This window comes from Frankliniella occidentalis, unplaced genomic scaffold (genome assembly GCF_000697945.3).
Source record: "Frankliniella occidentalis isolate FOCC.00 unplaced genomic scaffold, Focc_3.1 Scaffold22, whole genome shotgun sequence".
In the NCBI taxonomy this organism is placed as follows: domain Eukaryota; kingdom Metazoa; phylum Arthropoda; class Insecta; order Thysanoptera; family Thripidae; genus Frankliniella; species Frankliniella occidentalis.
This window is the reverse complement of record NW_026267152.1, coordinates 968,106-988,119: the sequence shown is the minus strand read 5'-3', so window position 1 is coordinate 988,119 and position 20,014 is coordinate 968,106. Positions and strand designations below refer to the sequence as shown.

General features: G+C 47.8%; 4 protein-coding genes across 18 annotated transcripts in view; 2 read left to right on the top strand and 2 right to left on the bottom strand.

Annotated features, from left to right (window-relative positions):
• The first annotated feature begins 123 nt into the window (after positions 1-123).
• LOC113213415 (chitin deacetylase 1) lies at positions 124-8,478 on the top strand. Its single transcript, XM_026432477.2, has 9 exons — positions 124-235; positions 5,170-5,280; positions 5,468-5,716; positions 5,807-6,131; positions 6,460-6,581; positions 6,668-6,897; positions 6,982-7,152; positions 7,244-7,378; positions 7,453-8,478. The coding sequence occupies exons 1-9, from the start codon at positions 139-141 to the stop codon at positions 7,600-7,602; spliced, it is 1,590 nt and encodes a 529-aa protein (XP_026288262.1). The 5' UTR covers positions 124-138; the 3' UTR covers positions 7,603-8,478.
• On the bottom strand, positions 8,190-9,386 carry LOC113213417 (U6 snRNA-associated Sm-like protein LSm7). The gene is made up of 3 exons (XM_026432480.2): positions 9,226-9,386; positions 8,740-8,926; positions 8,190-8,625 (listed from the first exon to the last, which is right to left on the bottom strand). The coding sequence occupies exons 1-3, from the start codon at positions 9,232-9,234 to the stop codon at positions 8,486-8,488; spliced, it is 336 nt and encodes a 111-aa protein (XP_026288265.1). The 5' UTR covers positions 9,235-9,386; the 3' UTR covers positions 8,190-8,485.
• Positions 9,387-9,422: 36 nt separating this feature from the next.
• On the top strand, positions 9,423-17,262 carry LOC113213414 (coatomer subunit gamma-2). Of its 14 annotated transcripts, none has more exons than XM_052264861.1 (16): positions 9,423-9,591; positions 10,008-10,138; positions 10,239-10,466; positions 10,554-10,720; positions 10,794-10,923; positions 11,001-11,249; positions 14,429-14,632; positions 14,724-14,883; positions 14,951-15,059; positions 15,135-15,378; positions 15,484-15,646; positions 15,734-15,930; positions 16,011-16,185; positions 16,329-16,423; positions 16,499-16,736; positions 16,828-17,262. In XM_052264861.1, the coding sequence occupies exons 1-16, from the start codon at positions 9,555-9,557 to the stop codon at positions 16,956-16,958; spliced, it is 2,658 nt and encodes an 885-aa protein (XP_052120821.1). In that variant the 5' UTR covers positions 9,423-9,554; the 3' UTR covers positions 16,959-17,262. The 14 variants fall into 14 exon arrangements, with proteins under 14 accessions (XP_052120821.1, XP_052120824.1, XP_052120819.1 ...); XM_052264864.1 differs by lacking the exon at positions 14,429-14,632 and adding an exon at positions 11,349-11,552; XM_052264859.1 differs by lacking the exons at positions 14,429-14,632; positions 14,724-14,883 and adding exons at positions 11,349-11,552; positions 11,644-11,803.
• Positions 13,966-20,014, bottom strand: part of LOC113213416 (uncharacterized) — a 6,266-nt gene continuing 217 nt past the window's right edge. The window contains exons 1-4 of one of the 2 annotated variants that reach the window (XM_052264867.1): positions 17,958-18,472; positions 17,617-17,883; positions 17,389-17,530; positions 13,966-14,308 (exon numbers count right to left, since the gene is read on the bottom strand). In XM_052264867.1, the coding sequence (XP_052120827.1) occupies positions 14,266-14,308; positions 17,389-17,530; positions 17,617-17,883; positions 17,958-18,375 (870 nt within the window). In that variant the 5' untranslated portion in view covers positions 18,376-18,472 and the 3' untranslated portion in view covers positions 13,966-14,265. Of the gene's footprint in view, positions 14,309-17,045; positions 17,531-17,616; positions 17,884-17,957; positions 18,473-20,014 lie in introns of those variants that run through there. The other variant, XM_052264868.1, reaches the window with a different exon arrangement.

The following is a 20,014-nucleotide window of genomic DNA, read 5'->3' as shown; positions in this document are numbered from 1 at the left end:
TGGAGCGGTTGGGGCGGGTCGGGGGGGATGGGGGGCGGGTGGCTGGTGGCTGGGGGGCGGTGCAGCGGGAGTGGTTCGGATCGGGCCGGGCGAGTGGCGCCTGACTGCGCCTCTCGCAGTGCTGCTCCGGCCGTGACCATGGCTACAGCTGGGTCCAGACGCCCCGCGCGCAGAGCTCAGCTGCTCGCGCTCGCAGCGTTCGGCGCCGTGCTCGTCTTCGCCACCGCGGCTGCAGGTGTGTGTGCGTGAGTGAGTGAGTGAGTGAGTGAGCGAGTCTGAGCAAGAGAGTGAGGCTGGTGCTCGTGGTTTAGAGGGAGGGAAGGCGGCGCAAGGTGTCGCGGGTGTAAGGCGCCGCAGCCGCAGGGAAGGGTAGGGGTAGGTGCTGCCGAGGAGACGCGCCGTGTGCGAGCCGGTCTGCAGCTGCGCTTGCCAGGCGCCCGTGCCATCTCGTCGGCGAGGAGGAGTGCTGGATGCTGTGCAGCGATCAGCTGACCCGCGGCGGCGCCTCGGTGCGCGGCGCGCGCGCGCAGGACGCGCCGGCGGCCGTGTGCGGGGGGAGAAAGTGGCGGCGGCGGCGGCGGGTCCACGCGGGCCGCGCCGCCGCTGGCCGGGCAGCGAGAGTGATGCTCGGGTTACATTCCGGTCCAAGTGCCTGGTGTGTGTGCCCCGCAGTGATGCCACCGGCACGCCCCGCCTCGCCCCGGCCCTAGGCTCGTCCCTCCATAACACGGCGAGCGCGGCCGCCACCACCGCCACCACCGTCATGGCACTGCGCGCCTTTGGAATCACTGACACTCCTCGACGGCTCCACTCTGTTATTGGCTCAATATCAGCTGAATGAATTTGACGCACACCATTGACCATTGGTCGCACGCGTTCCAACTTGGTTGTGTCGGCACCCTACGAGGCCTCTGCGTGACTCCCCGCCCTGCCCCACCTCGGCCTCGGGCCGCGCGGCGCGGCTGATCGTGAGGCGGCAGAAAGAAAGCCCCGTTTAATGGTTTCCATGACGGCTGGAAACCTCCATCGGATGAGCGGCGTGCTCGGGGACCCGGGGGAGCTGCGCTGGGGGTGTCAATGCGTGTCAGGGTCCGCGCCACGCCACGCCACGCCCGTCGTGCCGTCATCGCCGTATCACACACCTCCGCGGCCGGACCCCGCCCCCGCCCCGCGTATGGGAACGGTCCTGGCCCCGCTGGCGCCCCCGGGACCGAGTGGCATAACCCTGGCCGTATGGACCGTAACTTTCCTCGCCATTTTCGTAGTAAGCCTGCAGGTGCGCTGCGCACTATGCACTTGCTGATTTGACGTCACCGTCGTGTCGCGTGTTTCGCAATCTCCATGTGCGCCGGCGCGCCGCCCGGCTCCAGCTCCCACCGCCGCGCCGCCGTCGCCACCGCCGCTCTTGTCCAGTCCTCGCGTTTGGGTCTCCCACGATAGTTTCTCGGAGAACAAAACCTCGTAAGGCCTGCCGCGGTCACAAGCGGGAGAATCGACGATAATTAACACGTTCAGAGCGGTGTGACCACAGTATGATCACGCCCGCGCTGGGCGTACGTTTTGCCTGCCCTCAAAAATTCCCCTCTCCCCGACTTTGCTGTGACTTTTTAACAATCATCTTAAAATTTTGTAGGCGAAGAAAGAATTGTGAACAAGGAAAACCGCTGTGACATTTGTGTGTCTCTTTTGTCCCCCCTGTCCGTATTCTTTTTCTCTCTCTCTATTTTCTGCGCCGCACGGCGGCGTCGCATGGCGCTTGCAAGCGCTGGGATGCCATGGGATGGGGCACGGGACGCCGAGACGGGACGCCGCCGGGACGGGACGCCGGGACGGGCCTACTTTCACTGGCAGCGTCGGTGCCTCGCCGCCGGTCAGGTCGCGTGAGCGGAGCAGGGCGGCCTGGTCCTTCCCTCCGCGGTCGTCCACCCACTATCCCCTCCGGCGGCTGGCCCACCAGGACCCTGCGCGGTCCCCACGGGTCGGGCGCGCGCGCTTGCGGGTCCCGGGTAGCGACAAAAGGGGTCGTCCAGAAAGCACGTCCGTTTTTGTTGTTTTCCCCTCAGATGCATGCGGCTAATTGCTAGGAGCTACGGCGCCTGCGAGCCTCAGGGTAGGCCGCCCCGCAATACACGCATGCGCTGCAAGGCATGACGTGGCCTACCCACCAGGCGCTATGAGAGCTGGCACCGCAGAGCCTGCTATGATTGGCGGGCTCGTGACGCTCGGTGGACGCACGTACTTTCTGGGTGATCCCTCTCACGGGCCGGTTCGGATAGTCTTCTTCTTGTTCGGAAACAATCACACTGCTCGCGGCGGGTGTTATCTAAGTGCGACCGCGATTTATTTGGCATAATGGCCCCGTGGAAGTCGGACGTGCGCGACATTTGGGGAGGGGGGGGGTAAGGGGGGAGGGGGTCATTGTCGTTCTGCCATACTCGGGTTACATGATGGGTTATATGGACGGTGGCATCCATCCACCTGTATCCGCCCCCCGAGTGTATACACAGTACAGTTGTTTTTGGCATGCCTCCAGGGGCTTCCCCCCGCCGGCCGCGCAGCGCCACCACGCCACCCGCCATTCGCTCACGTACGCCCCGGCCGTGTGCATTGCCCCCGCCCCACCCCGCCCCGCCGGGGCACTCGAACTGCACGTCCACCACACGCACGGCCACCTCGCGTATATATGAATGGCGGCGGGCACCGGCGGGTACCGCGGCCTTTCTCACGTTTGGCGAACGACGACGCGCGGGCGCGCGGGGAATGTGCTCGCGGCCCCGCGCGGGGCCCGCGGCCCACAGACGTTACGCGTCACGCCCCCGGGGTCGTTCGGCTCCGCGGAATAAAGTATCAATGTGCCTGGCGGGGCGGGGCGGGGCGTTGCGGGCCGAGGCGGGGCGAGGCGGGGCAAGCCCTGTCCCCCCCGACCTGACCCGACCCGCGGCCTCTGTGATTCCACCAGGAGAGACGACTGGTTCTCCGCGCGCGCGGGGTTTGTCGACCTCGCCAAAAAAACAAAAAAAAAAAAAACAAAAAAAAACTGCCGCTAGCCACACACTAGACTACTGTGGATCACCGTCGCGGGAAAAAAAAAAAACAATAAAAGATACAATAATTGAAACGATCAGCTATGGTCGACCCCGCACAAACCGCAGAGGCGAGGCACTGCACTCTGCAGTATCGAGAAGCGTCCAGAAATCAGGCGGCGCCGCCGGGTGAGAGTGAGAGCACCACAAGTACAGCCCATCTCTCTCGCACTCGGCGGCCCCGATGATGGAGGCGCGCTGGCGCGCTGCTGGAGCTGCTGCTGCTGCCCCTCCCTGCGAGCACCCAGAGGGGACTCACCACGCCTCCAGCGACGAACTGTAAACAACTCGTGTTGTTTATCGGAGGACGAGCGACAATCGTATGCCTCCGCGGCGCCGCCGTCGCTTTCTCGATCGACGTGGCGCGACACACCACACCGTCCAATTCCGGTTTCGTAACCTGATTGGGGGGAGGGTTTGCTTTCGGCAGTAACTCCATACAAAACTACTCTTGATAATGACGGGTGTTAGAGTGTGTGAGGTGAGGTTGGGGGAGGGGGGGGGGGCAGGCTGAGGCACATTACGTTACGTTGCCGCCGCTGTCCGGGCGGCGGGCTTGGACGCCTGCGCCTGGAGCAGGGGACAGTGCAGCAGGCCATGGCAAGAGCGGCGGCGTCGTTCGTCCCCACAGTCACTGCGCGCGCACTATTACGAGATGCTCGCCGTCGTCTCGTCCGCCTGACGCACGTGAAAGCCGCGCACAGGGGAAGGGCCCGGGGGGTCGCCCTCTCTGGTCCCCACGGGGACAGCAGTGATTGCCCCGCGCGGGACAGCAGCCGGACAGCTGGACAGCGGGCAGGGCAGGGCGATGTGCCATGCAGCAGCGGGCCGCCTTCGCGTTACGTCATGCGGGTAATGTTGGTGACGCGGCGCGCTGCGCCACGCGCGTCTGGGGGAGGGGGCGTGCCGCGGCCGGGGGAAAAGGGGGGGGGGGCGCCGCGCGCACCCTGGCAGGCGGGCCGCACCGGCGCGGGGCTGCCGGCGGGTTGCCTATCCCCGTCTCCACAGGCGCCCTCGCCGCTGGGCCTGGCGCGCTAATGCTCCCCGGACACACCCTGTGGCTCACTGCCGCGGGCCACCAACCTCGAGGGCTCCTCCATGCGCCGCTGACCGGAACAGAGACGGAAAGGTTAGCCGATGATGTAGCCCCCCGCCGCACCTCCGCCCCTCCCCCCCTTTCCCTCGGAGAGGGCGCACATCGGGTATTACGCAACCACCCAGCCACCCGAGGTACTCGCGGACAGCCACTCATACTGCGCGCGCGCGCGCGCGCACGCCGGCGCACCGGTTGTGCTATCCCCCTCCCAGCGCCACCGCCCAGCGCTGCAAAGTGAAAGGAGACAATAAGACGATACCGCAACGAGAAAAAGATTCTTGCATAGTCGCCGCGTCTGAACACACGCGTGCGATAGAGTGGGCAAGGCAGCGGTGGGAGTCACCGCGGCCGTATGTGTCTTCGTACAAGTTGCTTCGCAATCAGAGAGAAATTTCAGGCGATCTTTATGCGAAAGCCGCGCTGATACCCCCTCCGCGTCCCCTCAAGACAGATGGAAACAAATGCCAGCAACAGCTTGTTAGCCGGCATTGTTTCAAGAGAATAGGTCTAATGTTCGCGTCCTGCGCGGCGGGAGACACGAAGACAAAAGCGGAGTGGCTAGGGTGCGGCAGGGCCCCACCACCCCCTTCAGCTCCATGTGCGTTTATGTTCGATCCTTTCGGCGAAAAGGAGGTTCTCCGGTTCACACCGCGAGGTGACCCCCCCCCCTTCCCCCATCGTGCGCGGTCGGAACTCATCCGACGACCCCGTGACCTACCAACAAAACTGTAGCGAAAAACTTTCTGTGAGCCATCATGGTCGCGAGTCCGCGGAGCGCTGCAGCGCGACGCCAGCCGTTGGTGGCTGAGGACTGCTGCACTTCGTACGAACGCCACCATTCGAATGGCTCTGCATGCTCCTCGTCATTTCGAAACAAAACATTGAACAGCAGCAAGGTGGGGCTGAGCGATGCCCGTCACGCGCGCCGCTCTGCTCTCCGCTGCAGAGAGACGTGACCTGCCAAAGTAATTCCCCTCGTTTTCTTCGCAGACGCCGCCAACATCCCTTGCATGGAGGACGGCCGCTTCTACAGGAATCCCCGGCCCCTGCCTCATAGGGTGTGGACCAACGGCGAATGCTCCAAGTATTACCTGTGCCTCGGTGAGTGTGTCACGGCGCTGTGTGTCACATGTGTGTCTCGTTCGCGTCATCTGGAATGTCATGTCGCCCGCCGCGACCCTCCGCGTGCGGAATCTTCCAGCGCGAAGAGGGCCTTCTGGGCGCGGGGCGAGCGATAAGAGAAGGTGTGTCACCAACCAACTGTAGACGGTCCTCCCCCCCAATCCAGACGGCGAGGTGTTCGAGTTCAAGTGCTCCGCCGGGCTGCTGTTCGACGTCAACCGCCAGATCTGCGACTACAAGATGAACGTCGACAACTGCGACGTGGTAGCTGAGGTCGTGGTGCCGCGGCCGCTCCTGGAGGCGGCGGGCTGCGGCCAGGCGCAGCTGGGCTGCGGCGACCGCACCTGCCTGCCCGCCGAGTACTTCTGCGACGGCAGCGTGGACTGTCCCGACGGCTCGGACGAGGGCTGGTGTGGTGAGTATTGTGCCAATTAAATTGATCCACATACCCCCCCGCCCACCCCCACCTCAAAAAAAATATTGTATTTTTTTCTGTTTTGGGCAGACGTGGACAACGATCCGAACGGCTCCACGGCGTGCGACCCTCGCTCGTGCCGGCTTCCCGAGTGCTTCTGCTCGCGCGACGGCACCCGCATCCCGGGCGACCTGGAGCGGAGCCAGGTGCCGCAGATGGTCGTCGTCACGTTCGACGACGCCGTCAACACGGAGAACTGGGACCTGTACACGCGCGAGCTCTTCACCGACGAGCACAAGAACCCCAACGGCTGCCCCATCCGGGCCACCTTCTATCTCAGCCACCAGTACACCAACTACCAGCAGGTGCAGCGCCTGTGGAACGAGGGGCACGAGGTCGCCGTGCACTCCATCACGTGAGTAGTCCGGGCCGGGGGAAGGACACCCCTGCGCGAGGAAAGGGGAGGGGACAAGAGGGTTTTACCTTGCGTATTATCCTGTTCACCTGACCTAGGTATTACACGGTATTACGCACAATGTAATACCGAAAAATTTCAAATTATGCTTTAAAATGGTAATTTCTGTCATGTAATACCGGCGTAATACCGCATAATACAGTGTAATACGGAGTACTCTGTACACGTTTTCTTGGAGTAAAAACCCCCTCGGGAGGGAAGGTATCCGATCCGCACCGAATCTGCTACACTCTACGCGAATGTTCAACAATTTGCGTTCTGTCGACAGGCATCGTGGCCCCGAAGACTGGTGGAGCCGCAACGCTACCATCGAGGACTGGTTCGACGAGATGGTGGGGCAGGCGAACATCCTCAACCACTTCGCTGGCGTGCGCATGGAGGACATTCGAGGTGAGGACTGTGATGAGGAGTCTGCTTTCTTTTCTTCTGAGGGTCGAACGGGGTCGAATCCTTATCTCGCTTCTTCTTCAACACAGGCATGCGTGTGCCGTTCTTGCGGGTCGGCTGGAACCGGCAGTTCCTCATGATGCAGGAGTTCGGCTTCCGCTACGACGCCTCCATGGTGGCGCCCTTCTCGGACCCGCCGCTGTGGCCGTACACCCTGGACCACAAGCCCCCGCACAAGTGCCTGGGCGCCAAGCAGCGCTGCCCTTCCAGGGCGTACCCCGGCATTTGGGAGATGCCGCTCAACCAAATCACCACCGAGGTAGGTGTATGCTGGCTGACTGTGACCCACTGGGTTTTGACATTCCATGAGACCAGCACTTCACCAGTGTGATGCCCCCCACAGGGCTACACTTGCGCCATGGTGGACTCGTGCCCGCCCCACCTGTCCGGTGAGGACGTGTACCGCATGCTGACCAACAACTTTAAGCGACACTACAACACCAACCGCGCACCCTACGGCCTCTATTTCCACACCACATGGTTCAAGCGACCCGAGTACCTGGCCGCCTTCAAGGTATGCACTTTCTCAGCTTGGTCAAAATACCAAGCTTTTGTTAATTCAATTACATTTCATTGAATAAACAATTGCTTGTGTTGTCTCCCAGAAATTCTTAAGCGACATGGGTAAGATGCAAGATGTCTGGTTCGTCACCAATTGGCAAGCCATTCAGTGGATGAGAGAACCCACTCCAACAAGTCAGATCAATTCTTTCGAGCCATGGGGGTGCAAGCCTCGTAAGGTAAGACAAAAATACACATTATACTTGACACATAAATTGGCTAACATTTCTAATCTTGACAATTATTCCCCTAGTTTGAACCGAACGAAATTGCCTGCAACCTTCCGAAGACGTGTAAGCTGACGAGTCGTATCCTTCAAGGAGAACGATACCTAAACACTTGCGGAGAGTGTCCAGAGCAGTATCCCTGGATTCGGAACGAGTTTGGACTTGATAGCCGCTGACATCCAACTCTGCCCAAAATATGAGTCATACTACGTAGTACCTAAGAGACTTTGTCACTCTTTGCAAGACTGTGCATTTGATCCCGAACCAGTGAAGCGCTGGGTGAGAGCCTGTCTGGGCTGAATTGATTCTTCTGCATAAGGTACCTACCTGACATAATGCTGCACTCAGGCAACCACTAAATAGTGTCAGATGTTGCCTCTTAATCCTTCATTTGGATTTTTGGTGAGTGAAAATTTAGAGTAATTTGACACAAAAACTCTGGAAACAGCTTCTGGAATGATGTGGAATGAGGTGTCTTGCTAAATTTGGTGGGCAAATACTTAGCAGCATGGACACTTAGTAATAAACTGTGATTTTCTCTAAGGCTCAAAAAAATAATGATTGAGAACTGAGAACATGCAACTATTGTAAATAGAGTAAGCTCAGTGAATTAAGATTTCTATTTATATAAACGACTGAGAGGAGAGAAGTTTTGGGGAGCCGATCTACAAGTGGTATTCCTCACCACAGCGGCAACACTCAAATGATTTGCTATGAGAAGTCTAGCTGTGGAATGAAAATTAGAAAATTATTTCCAAATAACTAGTTTAATGATACATTTGTACCATCTGTGTTCTATTTATTTATCATTTTAAGTAGAAATGAGAGAAAACAACAATTTCAGTCTAGGTACGGAAAAGAAGTACTGCATTACTTTAGAATAAGAATAAGTCAAAAACAAAAAGCTTCTTAAATGGAGAACAATATTTCTGGGAGCTTATAGAAAGTATAAAGTAAATAAATGATACATAGTGGAGTGCTATGTGAAATCACGGATAATTATAAAAACCAAAACGATAATTCTTAAGCCAATTAAATACTTAACCATAAAACATCTATTTATCCATCCTGTGCCACAAAAGGGTTGGCAATGCTCTCCATTCCATCCACAGGACAAATAAGTACGACTGTGGTTCCTCGACATACAACTAAACCTAGCAGGCGTGTATCTTCCATCAATTTGTATGGATCATCGGGGTCTGGAAGGAAACAAAGATTAAAATTCCACTCAAGCAACAGTAAAGTCTTTCCACCTTCAATGAGAATTTTATTTCAGAAAATAATGCGGGGGAAGGGGTAAGCTCAACAAATACCTCTTAAAAACTCTGTGGTGTTATCGAGCACGAGATTTAAAAGAGGGTCATAACCCTTCAGAGTTCCTGCACACTCCCTTCCACCGGCAAACTTCACTCTGATGTTCTTTTCAAGGTATTTTGAGAGATCTAAAATACTCTCTTTTCTCTTCTTCTCTTTCTGATCTCCTTGGGATGCTGCAGCATTCTGAAACCAAATGAACTTAAGATATAGGGTACAAGATACGCGTTCAAAAAAATTCTAGATGATAGCACATCATATAAATTAAATCAATTAAGTTACAACTTAAAGTCCAATGCGCATTTATTGTTAGCACGCTGGGAATGGTAACGACCATGCATGCTTCACCGAAACATCCTAACCTAACGTCAGTCACTCATGGAAAACGAAACATTTCAAAAAGACATATTGACCACAGGAATACAGTCTGAAGGCATAAAAATGACCACTAAGATTTAAGAAGTAGATGCGAATACATTACTTACACCACTCATATTGAAGCGAGATTGCAAAAACTCTAAAGTCAAAATAGATTCTCCCCGGCAAAACGGGCAAAACAAACTCAAACTCCAACTAAAAACACCTTAACGGCGCATGCGCGAACTGCTAGACGTCACCATTTTTCAACCTTTCTCCCCTGATCTTCTGTTCCTTGAAATTTACGCCTTTCCTAAGTGGCTAATATTGACGTTTCAAAGAACCGTACATTAGGAAGGCGTATGTGCAGTTGACGTGTTCAGTACGAGTGTTTAGGGTTAGGATAGAAAAAAAATCTTTCTGCTCCAGCAGGGATTTTATCTACTAATTTCTTACCATGGCTTTCAAAAGAGACAAGAAGGAAGAAGAGGATGGTGTGTATTCTTGTTTTAATATTTTCATCCATCACTGATGTCCATATTGTGATAACAGGCAAAAGATGCCAACCGGGATGTCAAGCTGTCAACATAAACCCGGATAATTTTCTTTAGAATAACAACTGCAGAATGAGTATCAATGCTTTTTTCCCTTATGACGGTTTACACCATTGTCAAATTATTTAAATTATTCGTGGATACAATTTTGAAAGTCTATACCCATATAACCTTAGTTGTTGTTATGTTGATATTTCCTTGTAAAGGTCCACTTTATTTTCTTTAGCTATATTTTAGTTTTAAGTTTGAATGGAATAACTTTATCTCAGCTCTTTTGAATGTAAATTTGTTTTTGTCTATGGCATTTTTAACGGTTTGAGATGCTTTCTCACACCACTGTTTTGATTCCTTTCTAGGTGGTGGGAACCCATTTGAAAACATCGAAAAGACATCAGTCTTGCAAGAAGCAAGAGCATTTAATGATACATCTGTTAATCCCCGAAAATGTACTCACATCCTCACCAAAGTGCTGTACTTACTAAATCAGGTATCTACTGCTTCAATTACTTTTGTGGCATAAGGTCCAACACCAGGCATTGGTCTTTATACTTTACTGCGTTTTGTTGTTTTAAATATTCGAATTTTAGGGCGAGATATTGGGCACAACCGAAGCCACAGAGGTGTTCTTTGCCATGACAAAGTTATTCCAATCCAAAGACGTTGTCCTACGGCGTATGGTGTACCTAGGCATCAGAGAATTGTCCTCAATAGCTGAGGATGTTATCATTGTTACATCATCTCTTACCAAGGATATGACAGGAAACGAGGCCCTGTACAGAGCAGCAGCAATACGTGCTCTTTGCTCTATCACAGATGTAAGTTCAATTTTTTATTTTGGCCTCTTTACTCTTAACTCTCTTTTGACATCAGACACATTTTGAAGTAACTTGATTCCTATTTAGGTCACAATGCTTCAAGCTATTGAACGTTACATGAAACAAGCTATTGTTGACAAGAATCCTGCTGTCAGCAGTGCTGCACTTGTTAGCTCACTTCATTTAGCCAAAACAGCTGGAGAACTTGTGAAGAGATGGGTGAATGAAGCCCAGGAAGCATTTTCTTCTGACAAGTATGTATTGTTAAATGTATATGTTCTTTGAAGATCTGTACCCAATTATAATTTTTTACTTTTATTCCTTCAGTGTAATGGTGCAGTACCATGCTCTTGGTCTCATGTACCATATTCGCAAAACAGACAGATTGGCTGTCATCAAACTTGTTTCACGCCTTACTAAACAGGGTTTAAAATCTCCATTTGCAGTGTGCCTCCTAGTATGTAAAATATTCATATTCAACTATACAAATCATGGTGTAAAGTTACTACAAATAGCCCCTTTTATCACATATAGATCAGAATTGCCTGTCGCCTCCTAGAAGATGATGATAGCGCACCAGGTACTGACTCTACTCTACTTTCCTTCATTGAAAGTTGTCTTCGACACAAAACTGAGTTGGTCATCTATGAAGCTGCACATGCTATGGTCAACTTACGGCGAACAACAGCAAGGGAACTTGCCCCTGCAGTATCTGTACTACAGTTATTCTGCTCTACATCCAAGCCCCCTCTACGGTTTGCAGCTGTGCGAACATTGAATCAGGTAGATTCCCTATTATCTTTTAATATTTTTCTTATTTATGTTGTTTGTTTTTAGAATATTTATTTGTGTGTTACTCTGGTGCAAATTACTCTTTTGTAGGTGGCAATGTCACATCCATCAGCTGTTACTGCTTGCAACTTGGACTTAGAAAACCTGATAACAGATTCTAACCGTTCTATAGCTACTCTTGCTATCACTACACTTCTGAAAACAGGAGCTGAGTCCTCTGTAGATCGTCTCATGAAGCAAATAGCTTCATTTGTCAGTGAAATTAGTGATGAATTTAAAATAGTTGTTGTTCAGGTTGGTGTCCTGAAATTATCTGAGAGACATATAGCATATTGCACCTTGCTTCAATACTTCTACAACTTTAATTTTGTGATCATTTTATCAGGCAATCCGCGCTTTGTGCACCAAATTTCCCAGAAAACACAGTGTGCTCATGAATTTCCTATCAGCAATGTTGCGTGATGAAGGTGGTCTAGACTACAAGGCATCTATAGCTGACACAATCATTACTATTATTGAGAGCAATCCAGAAGCCAAAGAAACAGGTTAGTGTTTTGGAATATTTTTTTCTTCCACCTGTATAGAATGTTATTTTATTATCTATTTTGACAGGCTTGGCACATCTCTGTGAGTTTATTGAGGACTGTGAACACACTAGTTTGGCTGTGCGTATTCTCCACTTGTTAGGAAGGGAGGGGCCAAAGACCAAACAACCCTCAAGGTATGTGTCCATTGAGGGATCGTAGAAAGGGTAAAAGGGTTAGTGTGTTATTTACTACTATTTTTCTGCTTTCAGGTACATACGCTTTATATACAACAGAGTAATATTGGAAAATGCAGCAGTACGTGGTGCGGCTGTGGCAGCCATGGCTCAGTTTGGAGCTCAGTGCCCTGATTTACTTGAAAATGTTCAAGTACTGTTGGCACGTTGCCAGATGGATTCTGATGATGAAGTTCGTGATCGGGCTACTTATTACTACACAATCCTTGCCCTCAGCAAAAGGAATCTGTACAACAGCTATATTACTGAAAGCCTTCAGGTTGGTTTTTAAAAATTTTTCCTCAGTTTTGAACAATGCAGGCATAAAACATTACCCAATACAAAGTCTCATTTGTATAGTAATCCATTTTTCTCCATCTCTCAGGTTTCTATTCCTGCATTAGAAAAGTCACTTCACCAATATACCCTTAATGCTTCGGACACACCATTTGATATGAAGTCAGTTCCTTTAGCTGCTGTTGAGCCTTTGGTACTAGAAAATGCTCCTCAAAAAGGAGCTCCGGAAGGGACACTCTTATCCACTCCAGGTATATTACCTCTAACACCCTTTTCTTTACAAGTTGATTTTGTAATTATTATTAATGAGGTATTCAATACACATTTTTTCCCGGCAGCAGCTCCACAGAGGCTGGGTGTTTCCAAAGAAGAGTCCGCCCTTGAACTACTATCAAACATTCCAGAATTTGCTCCTCTCCTCCCTCAACTTGGACCAATTTTCCGCACCTCGGAACCTGTTGAACTTACGGAGTCTGAAACTGAATATGTTGTTCGCTGCATAAAGCACTGCTTTGCTAGACACCTTTTACTGCAGGTTTGTGCAGTAGGCGATACCATTTAATTTGGTTATTGCTGTAAACAGAGATTGCTCAGTAATTTTGTTCTGTATTACAGTTTGATTGCCTCAATACTCTAAGCGATCAACTTTTAGAAAACGTCCGTGTATCACTTGAACCAGCAGAGGGATATAGAATTTTACGAGAACTACCTATTCCTAAACTCCCTTACAATGAAACTTGCTCTGCATTTTGTTTGCTTGAATTCCCTGAAGAACTCACAGCCTCAACTGGTAATACTACATTAACATTTTAATAAAATTATAGCCATGATAATGTGTTATCTAAATAATCTAAACTGTGACCTCATAGTGGTCATACTATATTTGTACTCACAATTTTCTGATTTTTTAAAATATTTTGTCTTGTATCTCAGGTACATTTGGTGCTACCTTAGCATACATGGTCAAAGATTGTGATCCTGCTACAGGCTTGCCTGACTCAGATGATGGCTACGATGACACGTACATGGTAAGATTAGGCTCATGGAATAGAAAATAACATTTATTATAAAGATTTTTTGGGTAATCTAAATATTTACTTTAGGTTGAAGATGTTGAAGTAAACCTGGCTGACCAAGTGCAGCGTGTTTGGAAGGGTAATTGGGCAGCTGCCTGGGAAGAGGCTGCTAACTTATGTGAACTAGAAGACACCTATGCATTGACCAGTATGCGCTCCTTACAAGAAGCTTCAACTAACATTGTGCAGTTCCTTGGCTTACAACCTGCTGACCGATCAGAGCGTGTTCAGGAGGGAAAGAGTTCACATACTTTGTATTTAGCAGGTACGCTGTTCCTTTTGATCTTATATTGATGCAATAACTTTGCTCTGTGTGATAAAATGATTTTATCTTGAGTAATTTTTTTTTGCCTTAGGTGTGTTCCGAGGTGGTCACGATGTACTTGTTCGTGCTAAACTTGCTCTTGCTGATGGTGTTACCATGCAGCTCACAGTTAGAGCAAGCAACCCAGACGTTGCAGAACTTGTGACTTCTGCTGTTGGTTAAACAATAATTTTAAGACGGTCCTATGTATGAATAAGTGTTTGTAATTATAGTTTTGATCTGTATTGTAATCAAATCACTCATACCTGATAAGGTAGTTGAAATTTGAAAATCTTTATTCATAAAAAATGAACTCCATGCCATTTTTCCAGAGTATTATTTTAATACAGTCACTTTCAACTATCTTCTTTGAATGTTATATTATGCCTGTTTTACTGCTGATTATTTGGAAGAGATAAAACTTTTTAGATAGTGGTCTTTTGTTGTTGTATGTACATTAAATAAAAGTTATATAAGTTAATAATAATGACTACAGGCCAACGGCTTTCACCTTTTGACACCTAAATATGCTTTCCCATCAAAAGTATTTCATGATCACAATAAATTTAGCTATGTAGATTTATTATCAGCAGGTTCAAGATCAGCTAGGTAGGTGTGCGAACATTGAATCAGGTAGATTCCCTATTATCTTTTAATATTTTTCTTAGTTTATGTTGTTTGTTTTTAGAATATTTATTTGTGTGTTACTCTGGTGCAAATTACTCTTTTGTAGGTGGCAATGTCACATCCATCAGCTGTTACTGCTTGCAACTTGGACTTAGAAAACCTGATAACAGATTCTAACCGTTCTATAGCTACTCTTGCTATCACTACACTTCTGAAAACAGGAGCTGAGTCCTCTGTAGATCGTCTCATGAAGCAAATAGCTTCATTTGTCAGTGAAATTAGTGATGAATTTAAAATAGTTGTTGTTCAGGTTGGTGTCCTGAAATTATCTGAGAGACATATAGCATATTGCACCTTGCTTCAATACTTCTACAACTTTAATTTTGTGATCATTTTATCAGGCAATCCGCGCTTTGTGCACCAAATTTCCCAGAAAGCACAGTGTGCTCATGAATTTCTTATCAGCAATGTTGCGTGATGAAGGTGGTCTAGACTACAAGGCATCTATAGCTGACACAATCATTACTATTATTGAGAGCAATCCAGAAGCCAAAGAGACAGGTTAGTGTTTTGGAATATTTTTTTCTTCCACCTGTATAGAATGTTATTTTATTATCTATTTTGACAGGCTTGGCACATCTCTGTGAGTTTATTGAGGACTGTGAACACACTAGTTTGGCTGTGCGTATTCTCCACTTGTTAGGAAGGGAGGGGCCAAAGACCAAACAACCCTCAAGGTATGTTTCCATTGAGGGATCGTAGAAAGGGTAAAAGGGTTAGTGTGTTATTTACTACTATTTTTCTGCTTTCAGGTACATACGCTTTATATACAACAGAGTAATATTGGAAAATGCAGCAGTACGTGGTGCGGCTGTGGCAGCCATGGCTCAGTTTGGAGCTCAGTGCCCTGATTTACTTGAAAATGTTCAAGTACTGTTGGCACGTTGCCAGATGGATTCTGATGATGAAGTTCGTGATCGGGCTACTTATTACTACACAATCCTTGCCCTCAGTAAAAGGAATCTGTACAACAGCTATATTACTGAAAGCCTTCAGGTTGGTTTTTAAATTTTTTTCCACAGTTTTGAACAATGCAGGCGTAAAACATTACCCAACACAAAGTCTCATTTGTATAGTAATCCATTTTTCTCCCTCTCTCAGGTTTCTATTCCTGCATTAGAAAAGTCACTTCACCAATATACCCTTAATGCTTCGGACACACCATTTGATATGAAGTCAGTTCCTTTAGCTGCTGTTGAGCCTTTGGTACTAGAAAATGCTCCTCAAAAAGGAGCTCCGGAAGGGACACTCTTATCCACTCCAGGTATATTACCTCTAACACCCTTTTCTTTACAAGTTGATTCTGTAATTATTATTAATAAGGTATTCAATACACATTTTTTCCCGGCAGCAGCTCCACAGAGGCTGGGTGTTTCCAAAGAAGAGTCCGCCCTTGAACTACTATCAAACATTCCAGAATTTGCTCCTCTCCTCCCTCAACTTGGACCAATTTTCCGCACCTCGGAACCTGTTGAACTTACGGAGTCTGAAACTGAATATGTTGTTCGCTGCATAAAGCACTGCTTTGCTAGACACCTTTTACTGCAGGTTTGTGCAGTAGGCGATACCATTTAATTTGGTTATTGCTGTAAACAGAGATTGCTCAGTAATTTTGTTCTGTATTACAGTTTGACTGCCTCAATACTCTAAGCGATCAACTTTTAGAAAATGTCCGTGTCTCACTTGAACCAGCAGAGGGATATAGAATTTTACGAGAACTACCTATTCCTAAACTCCCTTACAATGAAACTTGCTCTGCATTTTGTTTGCTTGAATTCCCTGAAGAACTCACAGCCTCAACTGGTAATACTACATTAACATTTTAATAAAATTATAGCCATGATAATGTGTTATCTAAATAATCTAAACTGTGACCTCATAGTGGTCATACTATATTTGTACTCACAATTTTCTGATTTTTTAAAATATTTTGTCTTGTATCTCAGGTACATTTGGTGCTACCTTAGCATACATGGTCAAAGATTGTGATCCTGCTACAGGCTTGCCTGACTCAGATGATGGCTACGATGACACGTACATGGTAAGATTAGGCTCATGGAATAGAAAATAACATTTATTATAAAGATTTTTTGGGTAATCAAAATATTTATTTTAGGTTGAAGATGTTGAAGTAAACCTGGCTGACCAAGTGCAGCGTGTTTGGAAGGGTAATTGGGCAGCTGCCTGGGAAGAGGCTGCTAACTTATGTGAACTAGAAGACACTTATGCATTGACTAGTATGCGCTCCTTACAAGAAGCTTCAACTAACATTGTGCAGTTCCTTGGCTTACAACCTGCTGACCGATCAGAGCGTGTTCAGGAGGGAAAGAGTTCACATACTTTGTATTTAGCAGGTACGCTGTTCCTTTTGATCTTATATTGATGCAATTACTTTGCTCTGTGTGATAAAATGATTTTATCTTGAGTAATTTTTTTTTGCCTTAGGTGTGTTCCGAGGTGGTCACGATGTACTTGTTCGTGCTAAACTTGCTCTTGCTGATGGTGTTACCATGCAGCTCACAGTTAGAGCAAGCAACCCAGACGTTGCAGAACTTGTGACTTCTGCTGTTGGTTAAACAATAATTTTAAGACGGTCCTATGTATGAATGAGTGTTTGTAATTATAGTTTTGATCTGTACTGTAATCAAATCACTAATACCTGATAAGGTAGTTGAAATTAGAAAATCTTTATTCATAAAAAATGAACTCCATGCCATTTTTCCAGAGTATTATTTTAATACAGTCACTTTCAACTATCTTCTTTGAATGTTATATTATGCCTGTTTTACTGCTGATTATTTGGAAGAGATAAAACTTTTTAGATAGTGGTCTTTTGTTGTTGTATGTACATTAAATAAAAGTTATATAAGTTAATAATAATGACTACAGGCCAACAGTTTTCACCTTTTGACACCTAAATATGCTTTCCCATCAAAAGTATTTCATGGTCACAATAAATTTAGCTACATAGATTTATTATCTGCAGGCTCAAGATCAGCTAGGTAGGTAGAATGTTTGCTCATTATGGCATCCAAAGGATCTTCAACTGCATTGAGATGGGGGTCATATTCTGGGCCCAGTGTCCATAATGATTCTAGGTCATAGACTTCACGAGTCTTTTTAGAGAATATATGTAGAATAATATTACCTGTTGATAATTCGTAAAAGTGTGAGTGCAACAAATTACATTACGCAGACAGTAAATACAATGATAAGTTGAATGATTTATCTTACCCAAATCAAGAGCAAGCCACTCATCACTTTTGTTTCTTCTCCCTTCAATTATTGGAATTTTGTCATCCGGATGCATTTTTTTCTTAAATAATCTGCGAACATAGTCAGCTAGGGCCCTTAAATGACGAGTTGACTTTCCAGACACAATAACCATATGGTCTGCATATCCTAAATCTGTCGCCATTTCAATAACAACAACCTCCTGAGCACTCTGCTTTTTAAGAATTGACACCAGCTCAGTAACATCAAATACTCCCTGGACCCCACCTGAAATTCAAAAGATGTTAATTTATTGTAAGTAAAATTATTTGAATAAATAAGGATGGGGAAAGGGTCCTCACGTTCAAGAGACACCCCATCAAACTCGTTTCTCTCAGGCTGTACAGCTCTTGCTATTCTTGAAAATGTCTTTTCTTCTTCAACGTCTAAGATTAATTGTGAATCTTCATCCTTGAAAACATCATATTTAGACAAATCTGTGGCCTGTTGTAATTTTTTACGCTCTCCCTCCAAATTGAACATTTCAACATTTTCATCTTCTGCTAGTGATTTTTTTTCTCGAGATATTTCAGTCTGCGGAAAAGACTTGTTATTTTTGCTGCTATTTTCTGAATAACACCTTGTGGGAGCAGAACTGAGTCTGTCAACACCGCATATCACATTTGAGTATACTAATTTTAAAGCGCGACCATGTTCACTTGTGCCAATCATTGTTCTCGACTGATTGAGGAGCCTCACAACGGCCGTTCGTACAAACATGATCAAAAGTCAATAAATCTTGATCAACATCAGTTAAAAACACAAGTGAGGGAAACCGACGACGAAACACACGAAACCATAACCTTAAAACGTTTCCAACTTCAAATTTCATAACGTCAGTCATTTGTTTATATGGTGTAACTTACCCGCGGCCAGTTTGAAATACTCGCAGAACCGCCAGTGTGATATGCCCAGCGAAGTGTTAAAACTAGCACTAGTCCTGGGACTATAATGGTCGAGCAAGCCAGAGAGAGAGGAAGAGAAAGAGTATCGAAGGTTTTTTGGTCGAGCAAGCCATGTTTGCTCAAAATGACTGAGTTTTGGCCTAAGTTTTGACCTTTCTCGTGACCAAATTAGTCCTTTCAATGTCAATATGATGTCCTCGTGAGTTTTTCGTATGGTGATTAAATTTAAAATTCTGGTCATGCAAAATTACTATCGTTTTCTCTGTAATTGTAAGAAGTATTAACAAAAATTAGCCTGACAAATTGACAGCTCGGCGCCTGCGAGACTCGGGGTAGACCAACCCGCAGTACACACATGCACTGCTGGCAACATGTTGCCTACCCATCAGGCGCTTTGGGCTGAACTGAACTTTCGTTACGACGAATGGCGGAACATACTTTCAGGATGATGCCTCCGATATCACGTCGGGGTGTTAATTAAAGAGATACCTAGACGGCATTTGTGACGGTCACACGCGCTGCTACACGCTGCACTATCAAGGGTCAGCTGGAAGAGTGGAAGTTCTACGCGCTCAAGGGAAAGCGGGGTGAGGGTCTTCTGAGCGTTTTGATAGCAATTTTCTCGGAAAGAATTTGAGCCAAAGCGCCCCGATTTCGCCTGTAGATTACTCTAGTAAAACTGAACAGATCCTGAAGTGGGCGATCACCTCACGCATCGAAAGACCAGTTTTATATCCGAAACGAGCAGCGATCCAGCATTCAACTTCCTGAGCCACCAGACCACACACCAGAACAGCCATCAGACACCGATAGAGTAGGCAGACACGTCAAACGGCGGGGAGCGCGTGCCTCCGGCCCGGGGAGCCAGAAGAGCCCCCATTCGGCTACTCCCTAACAGAAATTTGAACGTAAACCGGCTCTAGCTCTGGACCTATTGGAGCTACAGCGTCCAGATTTCGGCTGTATATTACTCACTCTAGTCAAACTGAACGGATCCCAAAGTGCGCGATAACCTCACGCACAGGGACACCAGTTTTATTTCGATTCAAAGTAGCGTCCTAAGGGCAAATTCGTAGAACACCGATTTCTCGAAAACTATTTATCCCACAGCGACCTGGCTTTGCAGGTCAGTTTATATTCACAGCCCGAACATTCCTAGATAGTCTTCATTGGCTGGAGTATCAACATTAAAAAAAAAACTAAAAAAATTGCCCAGAAAGTCAGGTGTTGATCCCGTGACATGGAGCCGAGCTGGGCCGCGACTCAGCACCCAACCGCCTGCGCCACCTGACCACACTCTAGACCAGGGGTCTCAGACACGCAGCCGGCAGGCGGCAAGGGCCACACTGGAGAGAGATGGAGCTATGTTGCTGCGCGGCCCCAGGCCCGGGGAGCTAGAATAGCCCCCTTTCCGCCGCTCCGTGACCCAAATTTTGACGTAAATCGGCTCTAAC